The sequence below is a fragment of the Lipotes vexillifer genome, unplaced genomic scaffold, assembly GCF_000442215.2.
Source record: "Lipotes vexillifer unplaced genomic scaffold, Lipotes_vexillifer_v1.1 scaffold926, whole genome shotgun sequence".
In the NCBI taxonomy this organism is placed as follows: Eukaryota; Metazoa; Chordata; class Mammalia; order Artiodactyla; family Lipotidae; genus Lipotes; species Lipotes vexillifer.
Genome location: NW_006798085.1, coordinates 909,507 through 929,721, shown reverse-complemented (window position 1 = coordinate 929,721; position 20,215 = coordinate 909,507). Strand labels below are relative to the sequence as shown.

The 20,215-nt window shown below is 40.2% G+C and overlaps 1 protein-coding gene across 1 annotated transcript in view; it reads left to right on the top strand.

The window, feature by feature from the left end:
- Nucleotides 1-20,215, top strand: part of KIF4A (kinesin family member 4A) — a gene marked incomplete at its 5' end in the record, with an annotated part of 127,147 nt that overhangs the window by 70,538 nt on the left and 36,394 nt on the right. Inside the window, 8 exons of the mRNA XM_007470149.1 lie at nt 938-1,070; nt 2,772-2,830; nt 2,944-3,049; nt 8,232-8,288; nt 9,476-9,661; nt 16,167-16,270; nt 17,227-17,371; nt 18,108-18,218. Coding sequence (XP_007470211.1) covers nt 938-1,070; nt 2,772-2,830; nt 2,944-3,049; nt 8,232-8,288; nt 9,476-9,661; nt 16,167-16,270; nt 17,227-17,371; nt 18,108-18,218 — 901 coding nt within the window. The remainder of the gene's footprint in view (nt 1-937; nt 1,071-2,771; nt 2,831-2,943; nt 3,050-8,231; nt 8,289-9,475; nt 9,662-16,166; nt 16,271-17,226; nt 17,372-18,107; nt 18,219-20,215) is intronic.

Here is a 20,215-nt window from a genome sequence, read left to right as displayed (position 1 = left end):
TTTGACCCTTAGCAGTGTCACTTCTACCTCCCCGATACCTCTTCCTTCTCTAGTTCCCTAATCTTTAATGAGGGATTGAGAATGAGAAGAGGAAGAGAACATGTATCTTAGCTATTAGTTAGACTTTACTTCTTACCTACATAGCATAAATAGAAAGATCTTAAACCAAGATCCTAAACCTAGAGGTTAGTCATTCTTGTTGCAACCATTTCTTGCTCTGAATTATTACCTTCCTCCAAACCATTAATTTAAAGTAGTTCAGGCATACATTTTTATTTATCCAATATACTACCTGGCTGGAAGTATATATTGGAATGAATGCTTTTTCTAGACTTCTGGGGGGTAATTTTAAACCAATCCCACACTAAGGCCTATGGGATATATATTTTTATCCACCTTTGATATAACTGTTATCAATCGGGTACTTTTCTTTTCTTTTCTTTTCTTTTTTTTTTTGCTGCATTGGGTCTTCACTGCTGTGCATGGGCTTTTCTCTAGTTGGGGCAAGCGAGGGCTGCTGTTCATTGCAGTGCATGGGCCTCTCATTGCGGTGGCTTCTCTTGTTGTGGAGCACGGGCTCTAGGCATGCAGGCTTCAGTAGTTGCAGCACACAGGCTCAGTAGTTGCGTCACACAGGCCCTAAAGCACGCGGGCTTCAGTAGTTGCAGTGCATGGGCTCAGTAGTCATGGCACGTGGGCTCTAGGGCATGCAGGCTTCAGTAGTTGTGGCGCGTGGGCTCAGTAGTTGTGGCTCACAGGCTCTAGAGTGCAAACTCAGTAGTTGTGGTGCATTGGCTTCGTTGCTCCGCGGCATGTGGGATCTTCCCAGACCAGGGATCGAACCCGTGTCCCCTGCATTGGCAGGCATATTCTTAACCACTGTGCTACCAGGGAAGTCCACAAGTACTTTTCTAATATGTTACTTTCTTTGTCTTAGTGTGGAACCATCAGAGAATCTACAATCCCTAATGGAGAAGAATCAGTCACTGGTAGAGGAGAATGAAAAATTAAGTCGTGGTCTAAGTGAGGCTGCTGGTCAGACAGCCCAGATGTTGGAGAGGATCATTTTGGTGAGGCTTCAAGACTAAACTACTACCAGTCTGGACATTTACTAACTTTAGTTTCTGAAATACTTAACATGCTTCTCATTATGAGAGACAAGTTACATGGAAAGAAATGAATTAATATCACCATATCCTCCCTGGAGCCCCCTCCAGGGAAAATCCAAGAACATTTAATCAAACATACAGAAAAATTAAAAGACTTATACCATGAACACCTATATATCTACCACAAAGAATCTACATGAAGCCCATTTTAAAATGGATTTGTTCTAAAATATCAGAGAGGAAAGAACCAGGTCCTTCTGTCACCTTAAGTTCTGCCTAATCACCCATAATACCAAGTAATTCTCCTCACTAAGATTTTAGTTCCTTTCTATCTCCCTTCCCCTAATGTCACATTTCATATCGCATCCTAACAGCTGCCATGGAGAGAAAACATCTGGAAAATTAATTTTAACTCCTTTCACATATGGTTAATTTTCAAATAGTGGATCACTATGTAACTGACTACACCAGTTCTGTGTCCTACTACATGTGTGATAGTACCCTCCTGGATCAGTGTGTGTGGGCTCTGTCACTAACATTGTTCTACTAGTCTAAATACAACTCAATCTTTGATAGCACAGCGATTGCCAGAAGTAAAAATGAGTTTCCACCAAAATGTAATTGAACATCTGTAATTTATACACCTTCACGCATCAGTGTACTCCAGTCAAGGAAGGGTAAGCTGCTTAAAGATTTCTTTAAAGGGGGCCAAATCCTAGGTCCATTGTAATGTCCAATACTAGCAGAATGGTGAAAATGGGATCTAGGGGATTTTTTATATACAGTTTTCTATCTCCAGTGCTACATTTTATGTCTTTGAAGTAACTCTAGAAGCTGTGCTTCACATGTGAGTGTGGCTCACATAACAGACAGTACTTATTATTCTAGCCATGTACCCATCTGACCTTTATAAGGTTGTTACAGTGGCTGCCCAATAGGTTTATTGTTTGATGTCTTGTCAGAACTTCATAACGAGCACAACAGTTTTGTCCTATATAAACCGTTCTTCCCAAATCTGTTGCAGCATCTAGCATGTTACAGATACTGTGACTGAAATAAAATGGAAAATATCAGTAACCCTTCCCAAAACGTAGCTGTCTCTCTGCCATTTCTTCTTCTCTGCCATCATTCTTATGCCTCATCTTTTTCTTGCTTTCTTTTGCTAAAACTAGTCTACCATATCACACAGTGTAACTTGAAAAAACCCTCAGCTCATATTCAATGTGAGGCCCTTTTATGTTTTAAATGTCCTTATGGTGGGGCTAGGGAACAGTGTAGTGTAGGAGGCAGTTTTAAAGCAAGTGGGTTTTTTGCAAACAGCAGGGCATAGCATGCCAGGAAGTATTGCTTTTTCCCCTAGTTGCAAAGTTCTCTATGGAATTAAGGCTTCACGCTCCACCCTATAGTCTGAGCTTCATGGCAAGCATAAGACCCAGCTGCTTGGATGCTATTTTTAGTAGCTCATGTTGACTGAAGGGCTAATTTCCATGACTGTTAAAAAACACATTTCTCGCTAAATAACCGAAGCCCACTAAATCCTCTATTATAGCAGAGGAGTTAGCCTCTCTACCTAGGTTTTAATCCATAGGAGCAGAAGAGAGGGCCTAATTAGGTGAGGCTGTCAAGCAGTGCCACTGATGATCTCCTGGGTCTTTGTTGCAGACAGAACAAGCGAATGAAAAAATGAACGCCAAGCTAGAAGAGCTCAGGAAGCATGCAGCGTAAGTTTCCTACCAGATGTTTGTTAGTGACCTATACCACCTTAGTACATAATCACGGACCCACTGGCCTTTGCAGTATGACTAACCCTTGGTTCCTTTGCTTGAATTTTCAGCTGCAAAGTGGATCTTCAAAAGCTAGTGGAGACTTTGGAAGACCAAGAATTAAAAGAAAATGTAGAGATGATTCGTAACCTGCAGCAAGTGATTACCCAGCTATCGGTAAGCCAAGTAGGGACAGTGTAAATAGCCATATTGCTTTCGTTTGTTTCTCTTGATGCATATAAACATGTCTAACTCTGCACCTTTTGCTGAAACAACTAGATTGTGAGCTGTTTGAGGACAAAGATCATGGATCATTGGATATGACCTGAATATTGAATTAGTTAAATCAAAACCACTCATAGGGGCTTCCCTGGTGGCGCAGTAGTTGAGAGTCCGCCTGCCAATGCAGGGGACACGGGTTCGTGCCCCGGTCCGGGAAGATCCCACATGCCGTGGAGCGGCTGGGCCCGTGAGCCATGGCCGCTGAGCTTGCGCGCCCATAACGGGAGAGGCCACAACAGTGAGAGGCCCGCGTAATGCAAAAAAAAAAAAAAAACTCATAGATTACACGTGCAATGGCACATTAATATTTCAGTATTCTAATCAAACACTGGAAGCAGCAACACAGTGGTGCAAAATTGCCTGGGTAGCATGAGCAGCAGTCATTGATTTGCTATCTTTTCGGTGTAGGCTAACTTAATAAGAGGCCTTATACCATACCCCAATTTTAAATAAGCTGGGTTCTGACAGATAGCATAGAGCCTCCAGGGAATACCATAGCTCTCTTTTATAACCAGTAATAAATTAGGTTGAATAATCATATGCTCCGGTCCGGGAGGATCCCCCATGCCGCGGAGCGGCTGGGCCCGTGAGCCATGGCCGCTGAGCTTGCCCGCCCATAAGGGGAGAGGCCACAACAGTGAGAGGCCCGCGTAATGCAAAAAAAAAAAAAACACTCATAGATTACACGTGCAATGGCACATTAATATTTCAGTATTCTAATCAAACACTGGAAGCAGCAACACAGTGGTGCAAAATTGCCTGGGTAGCATGAGCAGCAGTCATTGATTTGCTATCTTTTCGGTGTAGGCTAACTTAATAAGAGGCCTTATACCATACCCCAATTTTAAATAAGCTGGGTTCTGACAGATAGCATAGAGCCTCCAGGGAATACCATAGCTCTCTTTTATAACCAGTAATAAATTAGGTTGAATAATCATTCCACTATAAGTTCCCAGTTTTATTTATAGAACTAGTATAGTAGTTGTGGGTGGGTTTTGTTGGGAGGGTGGTTGTTTGTTGTTTTTCCCAGAAGAAACATTCTTACAGTCCTACCATCCTAAAAGCCTCTTTTTATTTTTGGTGTTCCTTCTCTATCCTAGTATTTAAGCATAGATATATTTTTGAAAAATTGAAATCATATTACGTTATGGGATCATGGTTGATAAAGGGGTTATGGTTTGTTTTGTTCCATCTATACCCTCTTGTTTATTATTCGAAGCAGTAATGTGTATGTAAGTGCCTGGTAGTAATTCCTAGGTCTGAAACAGAGGTTTTAATTTTACCAGAACAGTGATTCTCTACCCCGGGTCTTGCCCAGTGTTTTCTAGAGTTGTCAAAAGGTTATCACAAAATCATCCGCACCTCTATTTTACTCTTAAAGAGTCAGTGAAAAAAATACCATACAATATTGTAAGGGGAATGGTTAGGATGGCCAGTTCAAGAAATTAAATGAGTAAACTTCCAAAAGACTAGAAAGCAGTGTTTTAGAATAAGTAGTACTGTACAAAATTATTACAGGTAGTCCAAGATGACAGTTCATTTTCCCAACAAACAGGCCATAGTAATTGAGAATCTGAGCTCCAAAGCCAGACAAACCCTGGTTTGAAGCCCATTCTGCTACTCACTAGCTGTGTAACCTTGCTAAGTACTATACTGATATTGAAAGAAAATAATCCAAGTGACTCAAATCGAGGTTAAAGGCATTATTCAGCTGATGTACTCAGGGATCACCTGAACTCCAGATAACTCCCCAAGTTGAAATAGGATTGGAATTTCATACAGTGAGAAGGGAGGGGTGTGATTCCTTGTGGTTTGTTTCAGTTGGCAGTTTTTGTTGTTAATTGCTGTGAATCTTTTGGTTGGAGGATGCTCCAGTTTTCATGCTTCTTGCTCAAGAACACTGGTGCAATCCCATCCAGATAAATATCCAATTATTTTCAAGAGTTGTTCTTGCAAGCCTTGTTGTTTGTCAGTTTGACAAGGTTCACAGGTGAGAGAGGTGGCAAAAAACCCTCTCTCATGTCTGTTTTAATCCTCTTACATTAGCAATATGAGCAAAGTGTGGTGGGAGCCCAAAGGAAGGGGTGATTAACTGCCTAGAAAATTCAGGAAGAAAAAACTGGGTCCTAAAAAATGAATAGGACTTTGCCACACAGACAGAGGGGAAAGGATGATCTATATAGAGGAAAAGGTATATGCAAAAGCAAAGAGGTATGAATGTTTAGAACATGGTAAGAACTTCATTGTGGCTGAAGTATAGAATGTGTGCTAGAGAATGGCTATCCACAAGGTTAAATTTCACCATCTGTAATCGAGGTGAAGCATCTTATATATGAAAACTTTGTGTGAACTGCCTCAGAATTCAGATAATCTAGACTGCAGAACCCTACTGGAGCCAAATTTTATAAGATCAGAAAAGATTAATCCAGGGCACCATTGTTCGTGGCCACCACACCGATCTTAAAGGATTCCACACCACCTCTTTGAGTCACATAGGAAAGATGAAGAAGGAAACTAATGGAACCAAGTTAACAATATAGGAGAAGGCATATCTTCAGTGAGGATCTGGCAGTATGACTGGTGCCTAGTGTGACTGTGGAGGAAGTTGCTAGTGGTGGCTGGCTCAGAGGAACTCTAGAGAATTGCTGTGTCTGTCACTAAAATTCACTTGGCATGCGTAGCAGGAGGGTGCTAAAGATTGCCACAAGCTGATAAAGTCCCTGGCTTCCATCCACTGTCATGGTCAGGTAGAGTAAACCTTTTTACCCTGGGCTCCTGCTGGACTCTTGAATCAGAGTTCTCTGTGTCTATTGTTTGGAGACCCTCCCAGCTACATATTTTTTTGGAAATACACAACAATGTATCCTGTGGCTTTTACTGAGACCCACTACAGTGAAAGCAGAATGTTTTGAATGTAAGTGCTTGTGCCCTTCATTCTGGGTTAAAACTATTTTTATTATAAGTGATGGTTGAACACCCTCTTTTCAGTTATGAAGGCAACCGTTGTTCCTGGACCTTTCTCCTAGGGCTTTAAGTGCTAAACTGTACTATTTCGTCCTTTAAAATATAATTCAGGCAAACCTTGTTGCAGTTACCTGTGAGGAAATTCATGCAGTCCTTTCAGTTCCCACAAAATCTAATTTTTTTTGTTTTTACCCCTTCCTCCAAGACCAGTTCCATAAAAAGCTTTTTGCATGCCCAGTAATGCTATTGCCTACAGCCCACAAGCACAAACTTCATTTTGGAGGGTATTACTGGTTAATGTAGCTCAGTGTACCTGTTCCCGTAGTAGTCCTGTTCCCCTGACCATCACCTTCAGCAAATCATGTCTTTTTATTACAAGAGGTTCTCAGTAGCCTTAGAATGAGGGAGAAAGAGGCTGTTAGATTGAAATAAATCCTATTGTTATATATTTACGTTTAGGATTATAAAGGCATAATCCTGCCACGTTCATGTAGAACGTGTCACCAAAGCTTAAACCTTAGCATTGTGAAATTTCACTGGGCCGAAAGGTAAACCCACAGTAACAACATGTCTTCTTCAGGGCATGTTGAATCGGATCTACTTGGATCCTGACTCTCTGGAAGGTCCTAGAAAAAGTCTCCAAAAGCCAGTGTCATAGGCCCTACTAATCTAGGATAGGCCTATAACTAGTCCTTTTACTGAGACTTACTGGGAGGGAGAAAAGGGTAACCATTAACTTATAATACATTGAAGTGCTCTGTTTTTTAAGAAGGATTTAGTGTGTCCTGCCCTTGGAGAATCACCAGTAGTGTAAATCATGATGAGAAAGGATGTAGGAATACTGGGGCTTCCTTTGAATTCTCTTTGAGTCTCACTGGTTAGGAATTTTTGGGCAGAATAAGGGAAATGCTTTACAAGCAGCATTTACTAAGGGCCTTTTTTTTTTTTTTTCCCACACTGTGTGGCATGCGGGATCTTAGTTCCCCGACCAGAGATCGAACCCGTGCCCCCTGCACTGGGAGCACGGAGTCTTAACCACTGGATCACCAGGGAAGTTCCATTAAGGGCCTCTTTCACTTCTTGCCTTAAAGGTACTAAGATTCAAGTTTCAACGACTATGTAATGTTTCACTGGGCTGGTGCCGAGACTCCCTGTGCTAACCCTAAATTCTTTCCTTGCTATTGAGCCAATAGCTCTTTCCTCTATGACCTTAATCATGTGACATCCTGGAAATAATCCTTTCTTCCCAGGGCTTTGCAGAATCACTTAAACAGAAGTGGTAATCTTTATGTTGCAATGCCAAATAAAGCCTAAATTCCAGTGGGGAGAACAGAGCTTGCTCATATGAGAGCCTATAAATAAATTAGTCCTAATAAGTGGTTTTAGGTTTCCCTTTTAGGTGGTTGTTATTCTAATGCCCAAAAAAGGAATGTGCCCTTCTCTGGGAGGGAATCAGTGCTTACCCTTTCCCTTCAACTAACCACTACCTGGAGTAGCTGCATATGATTGGTTCCTATGTATATGAGGGACAGAGTCTGAAGTGTGTCTGACTTCATGAGCACATTTTTCTGGGGCATTCACCTGTGGCGTTTATTTCCTTGTAGAGTGGGCTCTTGCTACCTTGACTGGATATAAGATAAAAATCAAAAATAATCCTTCATCCTATTCACTTTTCTGCTGCATTGCCTTTATTTGCTATGTCTGGTCTTAGGATGGTATGTCCATGAGAACTGGCTAGACCTGTACATTATAGAAGTAGACTTAGTGGTAAAAAACAGAAAAAGAAAGGGTAGAGTCTATAAAGTGGATTGAACTTTGGCCTGCTGGAATGGCTGTTTCACTCTAGCCCAGTGAACTCTGGCAGAGCAGGAGAGTTGCAATAAATATGTCAGTGGCCATATGACCCTATTTTTACGAAGACTGCACAATCAACCTTTATAAAGAAGACAGACCCTTGAGAGATGGGAAGTGGAAACATGGTTGTTGGGGTATATGTGACTACAGAATTGGTCCAACACCTTAAATGGTCTCTGTATACACTTGAAAACAACTAAATAACCCATATAAAACCCACTAGTAAGCTCCTAAACTGAGACATCATTTCTCATTGCAGGATGAAACTGTTGCTTGTATGGCTGCAGCTATTGATACTGCAGTGGAACCAGAAGCGGTAAGTAATTGGCCCCTTTGTGTAGAACCAGGAGCTTTAACTGTTCCATTTCTTATGATTTATCACTCACCTGAGGAAGAGACTCCCTGATTGCTACGATCCTCCATAAAAGGCCTTGGAAATCCAGAAATCTTGAGTGTAAAACTCAGTTAACTATAAAATCCCTAACTTGGATAATATCTCTCTCTAATAGTATAACTGCTAAGCAGAGCTTCTCAGGGTTGCCACTTTCCATATTTGCAGTCTGGCTTACTGATTTCTTATTAGATGCTAGTATTCTGCATCAACTGTCTAGCACGTTAAGACCAAGAAGGAAACAAATTAGGAAATTATGGCAAAGTCAAAAAAGCATTAGAGAAGAAATGGAAGAAAATTTTTTCTCAGCGTACGTTTCTGTGGATGCAGTGGTTAAGGGCTAAAAGAACCAAGGAAAATATTTTGAGCATTCAAGTTGCAAGAATAGATAAAATGTGTTAGATATTGGCTGAAGGCTATAGAGCAGAGTCAGAATGAAAGGATGGACAGTGGTTTGCTTGAAACAGCTTTTTCTCCCTAAAACAAATATATGTTGGTATTTTTTATATTCCGAAAGAAGAAAGATAGGAGGTAAATCAGATGCCAGAGGTCAGCTCTGTGAGAATAAATGAAGCCTCTTCTCCATTTCCACCATTACCAAAGTGCCATTTCCAGAGCGCTCTCTCCTCTAATAAGGTAAAAGTAAGAAGTGTTGGCCAGGGCTTCCCTAGTGGCGCAGTGGTTGAGAGTCCGCCTGCCGATGCAGGGGACACAGGTTTGTGCCCCGGTCCGGGAAGATCCCACATGCCGTGGAGCGGCTGGGTCCGTGAGCCATGGCCGCTGAGCCTGCGCGTCCGGAGCCTGTGCTCCACAACGGGAGAGGCCACAACAGTGAGAGGCCCAAAACTTGGTTCACTCTAAAAGAATCAGTTAAAGGATATAAGAAATAAGGTTCTTGTGAGAGCAGAGAAATAGGTTAGCTCAATTTACTTCTGAAGTTTAAAGCAGATGTTTGAGAAGCTACAGTTTTAAAAGAACAGAGGTGCTCAAAAAAAAAAAAAAAGAACAGAGGTACTGATAATGAAGAAGTGGCTGTGAGACTTGATGAAACAGTGCCTAAGGAACTCCAATTGCTTGTTCCTCTCACAAATCATTATCCTGATCTTTTCCAGCAAGTGGAAATCAGTCCAGGGAGCAGCAGGTCTTCTGATGGTTTCACCACTCACCATGCTCTACGTCAAGCTCAGATGTCTAAGGAGCTGGTTGAGTTGAATAAAGCCCTTGCACTGAAGGAGGCCCTAGCCAAGAAAATGACTCAGAATGACAGCCAACTACAGCCTATCGAGTTCCAGTACCAGGTACAATATTTACTAGGGCACGTAATGTTCATATCTACCATCTCTCTTTAGTAGTATGGGAAGAAAGCAGGCACACCGTTTTTGATGATGACAAGGCAACATAATGTGCATAGTACAACTGGAGTTGTACTGCTGGTTAAAAAAAGGATACATTCAGGCTTCCCTGATGGTGCAGTGGTTGGGAGTCTGCCTGCCGATGCGGGGGACACAGGTTCGTGCCCCGGTCCGGGAGGATCCCACATGCCGCAGAGCGGCTGGGTCCGTGAGCCATGGCTGCTGAGCCTGCGAGTCCGGAGCCTGTGCTCCACAGCGGGAGAGGCCACAACTGTGAGAGGCCTGCCTACCGCAAAAAAAAAAAAAAAAAAAAAAAGGGTACATTCAGTATAAAGAAACTGTAATTCTCTTTCATTTAATCTAATACCTTACTTATGCAACAGGTATTTAATAAATAGTTAGATAATGTTATAATAAATGTGGTCCCTACTTGTAGAGAAATTTTGTTCTAATAACTATTCTGGGATTCTAAGAAAGGTACATCTCTTAGTAGACGGTCTGGGTTATAGTGAGAATTATGAAGACACTTGTAGTGGATGTCACATGACTTGGCAAATGGCTAAACTGCTTTTCCTAGTGGTAGTCCTAAGTGGCCCTTGCTAATTAATAATCAGGTCTTTACTTAAAGACAAGTCTTGGGCTTTTAGGTTGTCCACAAGGTTACCCTTGCTCCAGACCTTATTTTCCCCTGTAGCCCAGTATTTCCCATCCACAAAGGGATGTTAGCAGAACTGGTAGGGGGAAGGGTGGATTGCTTTCCCATTAAGCTATATCCTATCATCCCCAAAGTCCTATATGCTGTTCTCGACAAATCCCTGTATTACTCATACGTTTCTACCACCAGTTCCTCTAAGTTTTCAGAGTAAAAACAAGAAAAATGTTTCTCCTAAATAATTTTCACCACTTTTTTTCCCGTAGGGCAGAAGTTGCTTCCAAAATAATAACTGAGTTGCCAGTAGAGGTGTTATTTCCTTTTTGTTATCACAGTCTTAACTTTTTTTTTCAGTCTTAACTTTTTTGAAACTTATTTTTTATTTATGTCACACAAATGCATGTATATCATTTTTACAGGTCAAATAGTACAATGCTCAGAAAAATAAAAGCAATCTCCTGCCCTACTACCTTCTCTCCTATTCCCTAGGCTTATAGTTTAAGTTCTTTAAGCTGTTTCTTCTGACATTTACCTCCAGATTTCTAGATAAGAGTTGGTAGTATAATTATGTTACTTTAAAATTTTTGGACATTTTCAATTGACTTCCCGCTATGGGAGATGGGAATATAGCTCTCTTATACATCCCCCCATGCACAGTGCCTCACCTCTATCTTTCAAAATGGTTATATCACACTTTTTGATTAAATGAATATTTAGTGTTTAAATTTTATGATTACGTAAGTTTTATAACTGAGCCACATAGTATACTATGATTCCATTTCCTTTCTTATACAGCCTTTTGCATTTCCTGAAGTTAATTTTGGGAGTTCCCTGGCGGTCCAGTGGTTGGGACTGGGGGCTTTCACTGCTGTGGGCCCGGGTCCAACCCCTGGTCGGGGAACTAAGATCCCTCAAGCCATGTAGCACGGCCAAAAATAATAATAATCATCGCAATAGTAATAATAATCTCACTTTTTCATTTACTTAGTCTGCTATTTACCTGTCAATAATTTATCTCCAAACTTCTTAACAGAATTATAAAGCTCCTCTCAGTAGTCAAACATACCAGGTAATTTATCAATCCATTTCTTTCTTGAAGACAACCCTCTTGGAATCTTTTGTTCTGGTTTGCTTTCTCTAGGCCTACTGCCCAGCCATCAGCCTGGGGCCGTCGTCCTGGGAACCTGCTTCACTCCTCATCTCTGTGTTGAAACCGATTCCATGTCTTCCTCATTCTTGGGCTACTCCTTTGTGTTGGTGGAGTACAACCCAAACAGCTTTCTGAGAAAGTGTACATGAAAGGAAAATGTTTTAAACCATTGCATGCCTGAAAATAGCTTTTTGTTGTTGTGGTGGTGGTGGTGGTGGTGATGGTGGTGTTTCTTACACTTGTTAGTTTGTCTGGGTTTAGAATTCTACAGTGGAAATCGTTTTTCTTCAGAATTTTGAAGGCTTTGCTCCATGGTCTTCTATTTCCAATGTTGCTGTTTAGAAGTCCATTATAATTCCTGATTCTTTTTATTTGGCCTGTATTTTCCTCACCTCTGGCAACTTTCAGGATCTTTTCTTTATCCCCAAGTATTCTTTTTTTTTTTTTCCCCAAGTATTCTTTAATTTCACAATCATGTGCCTTGGTGTGGATCTGTTCTCACTTATTGTGCTTGGTGCTTGGTGGGTCCTTTCAATCTAGAAATTTGTATTCTTCTTTAGTGGGAAGTTTTCTTGTATTATTTCTTTAATAATGCCCACCTCTCTATTTTCTTTGTTTTTTATTTTCTTTTTTTTGGTAAATTTATTTATTTTTATTTATTTTTTGGGCTACATTGGGTCTTCGTTGCTGTACATGGGCTTTCTCTAGTTGTGGCGAGCAGGGGCTACTCTTCACTGTGGTGTGTGGGCTTCTCATTGCGCTGGCTTCTCTCGTTGTGGAGCACAGGCTCTAGGTACGCAGTCTTCAGTAGTTGTGCACGCGGGCTCAGTAGTTGTGGCTCACGGGCTCTAGAGTGCAGTCTCAGTAGTTGTGGCGCACGGGCTTAGTTGCTCCGTGGCATGTGGGATCTTCCTGGACCAGGGATCGAACCCCTGTCCCCTGCATTGGCAGGCAGATTCTTAACCACTACGCCACCAGGGAAATCCCTGTTTTTTCTTTTCTTGCACTCCTCTTAGTCAGATATTGGATCTCTTAGATTTAGTCTCTGCTTTTCTTATCTCCTCTCTCTTATTTTCTATTTCTTTGTCTTTTTATTCCATTCTCTGGAAGATTTCCTTACACTCCTTCTGGTGAATTTTTTTATTTGCCTATTTCTAAGATTTTTTTAAAAATTCTCTACTTGTTCCTTTTTATAGCCTTCTCTTCTTTTTTTTCATGGATGCAGTGCTCATCTCTAAGGACAGAAATGAAATTTTGTTGAAGTTTTCTTCTTCCTGCCTTGCCTCTGTTTCGTTCAAATTCCTTTCTTTAGTGTGTTTGATTTGGTCTTTCATGTAAGAAGCTTTCTTCAAATTTCCAGTGATCTTTGGTTGTCCATTCATATTTAACAGTGAGACACTAATAGGCAATAGGAAGTTCTGTATGCATAGGTTTCTCTGGGCTGGTCAGTTTCCAATAAAGAAATCTTTCATTCTCTTGCCTGGAGTTGTGTGGGGAGAGTAGTAATATGCCCTATTTCTGGTAACTCAGAGGAAATGAGGGAGTTGAAGTCTCTCCAGTTATATACAGACTTTTATTTAATCCCCTATCAGTAGTATGTTACTTTATCCCTGCCTTTTGCTGTGTCTGCTGCCTATGAGTCCAGCCTGTCAGGTTCAGCCTCTCCAGAGAGGAAACCTCTTCTCCTCTTTGTGGTGCTGTGGTACAAATTGGCTTGTTACTTCTTGACATTTGTCCTATAGGAGTCATAGTTTAGCTTTTTCTACTCTAATTCAGTTACCACTTATCCAACTATTTTCCTCATCCAAAAAAGTTTGTTTATATCTCTTGACTGCTCTCTTCATCCTTGTTGATTTATACCCTTTTGGGAGGTCATTTTAGTGGGTTTTCAGGAGAGAGCAGGTTAAATACATAGCTCAATCCTCCATACTAACAGGACATAAAATGCAGCCTCTTTTAGATTGAACGTATTTTGGCCTTTCCAGGATAAACGAAGGATTAACTATAAGGCTGAGAAATTATTCCTCTCTTCTTGTACTCTTGCCTAGAAACGCAGGGACGTATGTTCCCCCAGTGTACTTCTAACCCTATGAGGGGGTGCTAGTAATGATCTATAGCTATAGCTGTAGTAAGATAACTTGTCCTTTTTTTCCCTTGGAATCAAATATGCTTGAGCTTCCAAACCTTAAAGTTAAAAGGAAATAAATTCTTAATGTTAACAGTACCTTTTAATCACATGTAAATGTCTCTCTTTTTCTAAGAAATAAAGGTAATTTTTTTGTTCTAAATAGTATTTTTCCTATCACTGTAAAGAATTGCTATAGAAAAATCTGAGGAGGTATAAGTTCTTGTTAGTGAAGACTACCATGAATTATAATAGCCCAGGAGTCAAATGTTTGAATAATTTCCCTTGTGGAGCCAGTGAGACTATTAACTGAATGTGGCATACATAATGAAGAGATACTATTTTTTTACCCATCCCATTGGTAAAAATTTTGAAGTGTAGCAATATCAAATGTTGACAAGGGTGCAGGGAAATAAGTACTCTCATACATAGCTAGCGAGAGTGTAAATTGGAATAACCACTTTGGGGGACAATTTGGCAGTATCTATTAAAATTGAAAATGTGTACCCCCATGACCCTGTAATTCCACTTGTCTCTACCCTAGAAAAACCTTGCACGTGTGCACAGAAGGCATGTACAAGAATGTTTCATTATGGCAACAAAAAGAATGAGATAGATCTGTATGCACTGATATAAATAAATCTCCAAGACCAAGTTTTTAAAAAAAGGCAAGTTACAGAATATTATCTACATATAATGTAACTCTGTTTATCTTTAACGTATTTCAGTAAGTACACACATACACATACATATATGCATGTGTGTGTATATATATTATTTTAAAATCTATTTATTTACATATATTATTATATATTCTCGGCATTTGCCACAATATATTTAGTAAATACACACACACACACACACACACACACACATGGCATTTACATTTCTATGTAAATGTCTAGAATATGTACATGTCCATATACATAGTATGTAAGTGTCTAGGAAAAAAATGTCTGGAAGATCTGGACCAAGCTGATGACAATGGTTACTTCTGGAGAGAGGACTGGAATTTTGGCAGGGGTAAGGAAGTCAAGGGGACTTGCCCTTTATATGTATTACGTGGATTATTTTTTACAAGAATGTTTTCATGTGTTACTTCTACACACACACACACACGTTATTGCCAGTTTAAATATACAGGGTATATAAAGCAGTGAGATTGGTCTTCATTGATTAGATTGAAATGACTAAAAGTATACTTCATGGAAAATAGCTCTTGCCTATTTAGATACAGCCCCACCTAACCTGCCTCTGCTTCTTTTTGTCATTTCAGTACTGGTCTAAGGCCCTCGTATAATCTTCTTGGCTACCAACCACTCATATTCAGCCAGTTTCCTTTAATCTGTTTTTGGTTATGAAAACAGGAAGGAATCTGTTCATTGAGTTTTCCCAATCTTGGAAAAACTACCAAACTTCAGTTTCTAGAATTTGTTTTCTAAGTGCATACAGAACTGCAGTTGCTATTAAATGCATATGTTTGAAAGTTCAGAATATAAGAATGTTTATGCAGCTCTTCACAGTTTACAAAATATCTTTACCTTTTATCTTATTCAGTCTTCCCAACAACCCTGTGAGGTAGGTGGTGTTAGTTGTTTACATAGATAGGAAAACTCTTGGGGGTCCCCAAGACCACCCCCAGGTTCAGTGATTCACCAGGAGTACTCAGGACTCAGTGTAAGATTTATTACAGTGGAAGTATACAAAACAAAATCAGCAAAGGGAAAGAGCACATAGGGTAAAGTCTGGAGGTGCGAGCTTCTAAGAGTTCTCTCTCAAGGAAGGCACACAGGACATGCTTAAATCCTCCAACAATGAGCAAAGGGAAAGAGCACATGGGGCAAGGTCTGAAGGAAACCAGGTGCAAGCTTCCAAGAGTCTTCTTCCGATGGAGTCACATAGTATGTACTTAATTCCTCCAGCAATGGGTTTTGACAACATGTGTGAAATGTTGTCTATCAGGGAAGCTCCCCTGAGCCTAGGAGTCCAGGATTGTTAGCAGCAGTAATTCATGTAGGCATTCTCTGCCTAGCACATACAAAAATTCTAGACTCCCAGAAGGAAAGCATGTGTTCAGGATAAATCATACTGTTTGCACAGTTTAGGCGTAATGAGCCACTCTTATCAGTTAGGAGATGGTGGGAATCCTACCAAAATCCAAGATCCCAGACATGAGCCGAGGTCCAACTTGCAAGCCAGGTCTGTTTTTAGGATATCAGTCTCAGGCCTGCCACATTAACTCTTGTTTGCATAGAAACTAAGGCTAAAAGAGATGAAATGGCTTTCCTTAAGTTGTTTAGATAGGATGTGCTGGACTCAAGGTTTAAACCCAGGCCTTTGGATTCCAAGTTCGTACTTTTCCCACTGTATAACTTCATTCTCCATCAAATCAAGTACAAATGCTTTTAGTGTGCAATCGAAGTGGTAAAGTTGAATGCCTAGTTCCTTAAGACATGAGATGTTGAAGTGATTTTCTTGCTTTGCCTTGTAATGCTTTCTTTCTCTCGACCTATAACATTTCTAGGATAACATAAAAAATCTAGAATTGGAAGTCATCAATCTGCAAAAGGAAAAAGAAGAATTGGTTCTTGAACTTCAGACAACAAAGAAGGATGTCAACCAAGCCAAGTAAGAAAAAAGTCAATACTATTATTTCAAGTCCCAAACTGTGTATGAAGAGCCATAGACGAAACAGAGAAGTGAAAGAGCCATTTCCTGCCCCTACAGGATTTAAACCTAATTATGGAGAGGAGACCTAAAACAAAAGAAAAGCTAAGGAACTGAGATTTTAAATAACATCTCATGGTGACAGTAAAAGAATGCCATGACACAGCATATGATTAGCAGCCAAATAAATTTCTTAGGCAGTAATGGCTTTAAGAGTTCAGAGGCAGGAGATATCAGTTCAGGCTGGCATGATCAAGGAAAGCTTTATAAGAAGTTAGCATTTGAGCTGTATTTTGAAAGATTATCAGACCTACCAGACAGCAACAGTTTCTTTGTCCCTGTGCTGATGGTAAATTAGTTTGTGAATAGAATTAATATTCAGGCTAGCAAATGAAAAATCAATCTAGCCATCCCTTAGCCGGTTAAGAATAAAACCAAGACAAATTACCAGAATATCCTACACTCGCTTAGACCTTTGCCTTTGTTGGCTATTCCACCTTCTTTTTACTTAGTGATTCTGTTATATCTCTCTATAGTATCTAAAGTTCATGTTCTTAAAAGTTATGTTGAATGTTTACTTTCTATCTCAGACTTGTGTAACAATCATCGGAATTATCCCTTACGCTCAAGTGAAGTGAAATGCCTTCAAAGAACCATCCTTTTAACGCAGAGTGGTGAGAGAGTAGTGTATTGAGGCAGCTACATTGTTACTTACGCAAAAAATTTCCTTTACTCTTTAGCTCCCAGTGTTGAGATGGTTTTGGTTGTTTGGGTGGGATTCATTATTTAAAGATGGCTGTGTGACTGGTCGCCTATTTTATATATATCAAGGTTGTGAACCTGGGAGTCTAATATTATGTCTTTTGGAGTCAGACTTTGCTGCTGCTAGTCCTCATTCCTACAACACCTGTGTTTAGGTTGAGTGAGCGCCGCCGGAAACGTCTCCAGGAGCTAGAGGGTCAAATAGCTGATCTGAAGAAGAAACTGAATGAGCAGTCTAAACTTCTGAAGCTGAAAGAATCCACAGAGCATACCGTCTCCAAACTGAACCAGGAAATACGGGTAATAAACTCTCATCCTTGCATTTACCCTATAGAAACTTACAAACATAGGTGTTTTATTTAGAATTATACTACAGAGGTGTTTGCAGGTGAGAAAGTAGCAGGCAGGGCCCATCATTTCAAGTGTTTGAATCTCTACAAATGTCCCTTTTGTAGGACATTGTGCTAGCCATCTAGAATCTGAATAACAAAACTCTGCTTTGACATTCAGAGTTTTAATGTTAGATTCTCTGAAACCAAAGGGCAAGGATACCTTAATATTTAGTGGTGACATTCTGACCACTTTCCATGATCATGTGGAATAATTTTGCAAAGTGGTTGCAAAACAACAGACACACAGAGACAATTTTCAGTCACTGAATGTTCAACTTCTGACATGTACAAAGTGGTGGTTACAGGTCATTGTACTGAAACTATTCGAATACAGTGGTTGCTAGGTAGATTTGTCCTTGAGACTTAGTAGATACTTCCTTGAAATTTCATTTATATGCAGTGAATCTAGGGCTGGATTTAGCTTGTAGGTACATTTTTTCTCTTATTTCTTCAGAGCGTTCATTTGTATAGTCTATGCAAGCATAGCAAGTGGTATTGCAAACGTAATCAGAAAATCTGTTGGCAGGCTCCTCAGCTCAGCTCTGGATTTTTTTCTCTCTTCTTAATGGTTAGTCTATCCACCTGTACATCAGCCCAGAATAAGTGCAGATGACTACTATTCGCGCTGGTTTTTGTTTCTACAGGTGATGAAAAACCAGCGGGTACAGTTAATGCGTCAGATGAAAGAGGATGCTGAGAGATTTAGACAGTGGAAGCAACAAAAAGACAAAGAAGTAATCCAGTTAAAAGAACGGGTAAGTAACTACAATTTCTCAAAGTCCTACCTAATGAACGCTTTTCTGGGCTGACTAACATTAAAGCTTCTCTTCAAACAGCTGGTATCTCTAAATATATGATACATTCATGAATTTAACAACTATTTATTAAACGTCTACTACGTGCAAGATACTATCCACTAGATACCATGGAAAATAGAAAGATGAGTAGTATATGTGTTTTGCTCTTGAAGACTGTCTTGTCTAAAGGGGAAAATGAGACATAAGCATGATTTTCTTCAATACAAGAAATAAAGAGACTTGTGCTTTACAAATAGTCTAAAATACCAATGTAATTAAGAAAGGGAAGCACACTTCCAGTTGGACTGAAAAGACCTTGAACAATAGGGAGGATTTTGATAGAGATAAATGCAGGCATTCCAGATAAATGGAAGAGCAGGAACAAAGACACAGAGATGACAACTTTGTAGGGATATTCAAAGAATAGCGAATGATCCAGGTGGGATGAAAGATAGTAGGAGAAGATTCCATTGGAAAGAAGTTGAATCTGGATTGTTAAAGATCTAGGAAGTTTGAACTGTATTTTGTTAGCAGTGTAAAGATTTTTAAGGTTTTTGAGAAACAAAGTGCTATCAGCAAAGTACTGCTTTCCAAAGATACATCTGGGAGTCAGGTGTAGAACAAACTAAAGTATTGAGAAACTGGAGGCCAGAACACAAGTTAAGCAGGTATTGCGTCATCCAGAAAGATAATAAGGGCCTGAATTAGAGTAGTAACAATGTTCTTGGAAAGAACACTGGAAAGGACATTAATTTGGGGTAATTTTTAGAATTGGCCAGAATGTGATATGTTGGGTCAGGAAATGAGAGAAGTACTTCAGTAATGGTGACATGAGGAATGGTGGCATGAGGAGCTTTGTGGACTCTCTTCCCAGCAAAAGAAGCACAACTGGTGAAATGTATTGTCCTAAGGGCGTACAGCAAGGAACCGATTATTCAAGGAAATCTACTAAATCTGAGTAAGAACAATAGTTTGTGGCATATGAGCCACGACCAACTCTCTCCCTTCATCCCCCTCAGCTCCATGTTGCTGAAGCTTTGTTTCAGGCAAGAGCAGCCAAGAGATCTGGGGATCCCTTCTTCCACCTAGCCTCCATGCAGAGGGTGGAAGCTGTATCCCTGCTGCAGAAGACCAGGACTACTGGGGTCTGACTACCATAACCCATCTAATCGTAGGATGTAGGTTCCGTGTCAGGAGACCAGCCAAGAAAAATAGGGTATGCTGCCACTGGCCAGCATCCTACTCATAGAACAGAGATGTCACTCAGAGAAGTAGGCTTCTGTCCCCACCCCCATGTCCTAAGCAGTGGTGCAGAGGGTTCTGCCCAGGGGGAGGGGCAGGCCATAGGAATGCAGCTCTCCCTAAGGGGACTGACTTTACTTGGGGACAGAGTCTGGGGAAGTTAAAACCTAAAGGTGCTGTCAAAAACAATGGAAATTTTGGTGGTGAGCAATTAAGAGGAGACTGGTAGCTCCATGAGAACAATAAATGAAACAGCAGTCAAAATATTCAAAGATCTAATGACTGAAAACTTTCTAAATTTGATGAAAAACATTAATCTACACATCTAAGAAGCTCAATCAACTACAAGTAGGATAAATGCAAAGAGATCAACACCCAAGACACATCATGTCCAATGGTTGAAAAACAAAGACAAAAAACTTAAAAAGCAGCAAGATAAAATGACTCATCACATACAAAGAAATCCCAATAAAATTAACAGCTGAATTCTCGTAAGATCAGGAACAAGACAAGGGTATCCACTCTCGCCACTTCTATTCAACGTTGTCCTGGAGGTTCTAGCCAGAACACTTAGGCAAGTAAAATATATGAAAGGCATCCACATTGGAAAGGAAAAAGCAAAACTATCTCTGTTAGAGATGACATGATCTTGTATGTGGAAAATCCTAGAGAATCAACTGAAAACTATTAGAACTAATACATGTGTTCAGCAG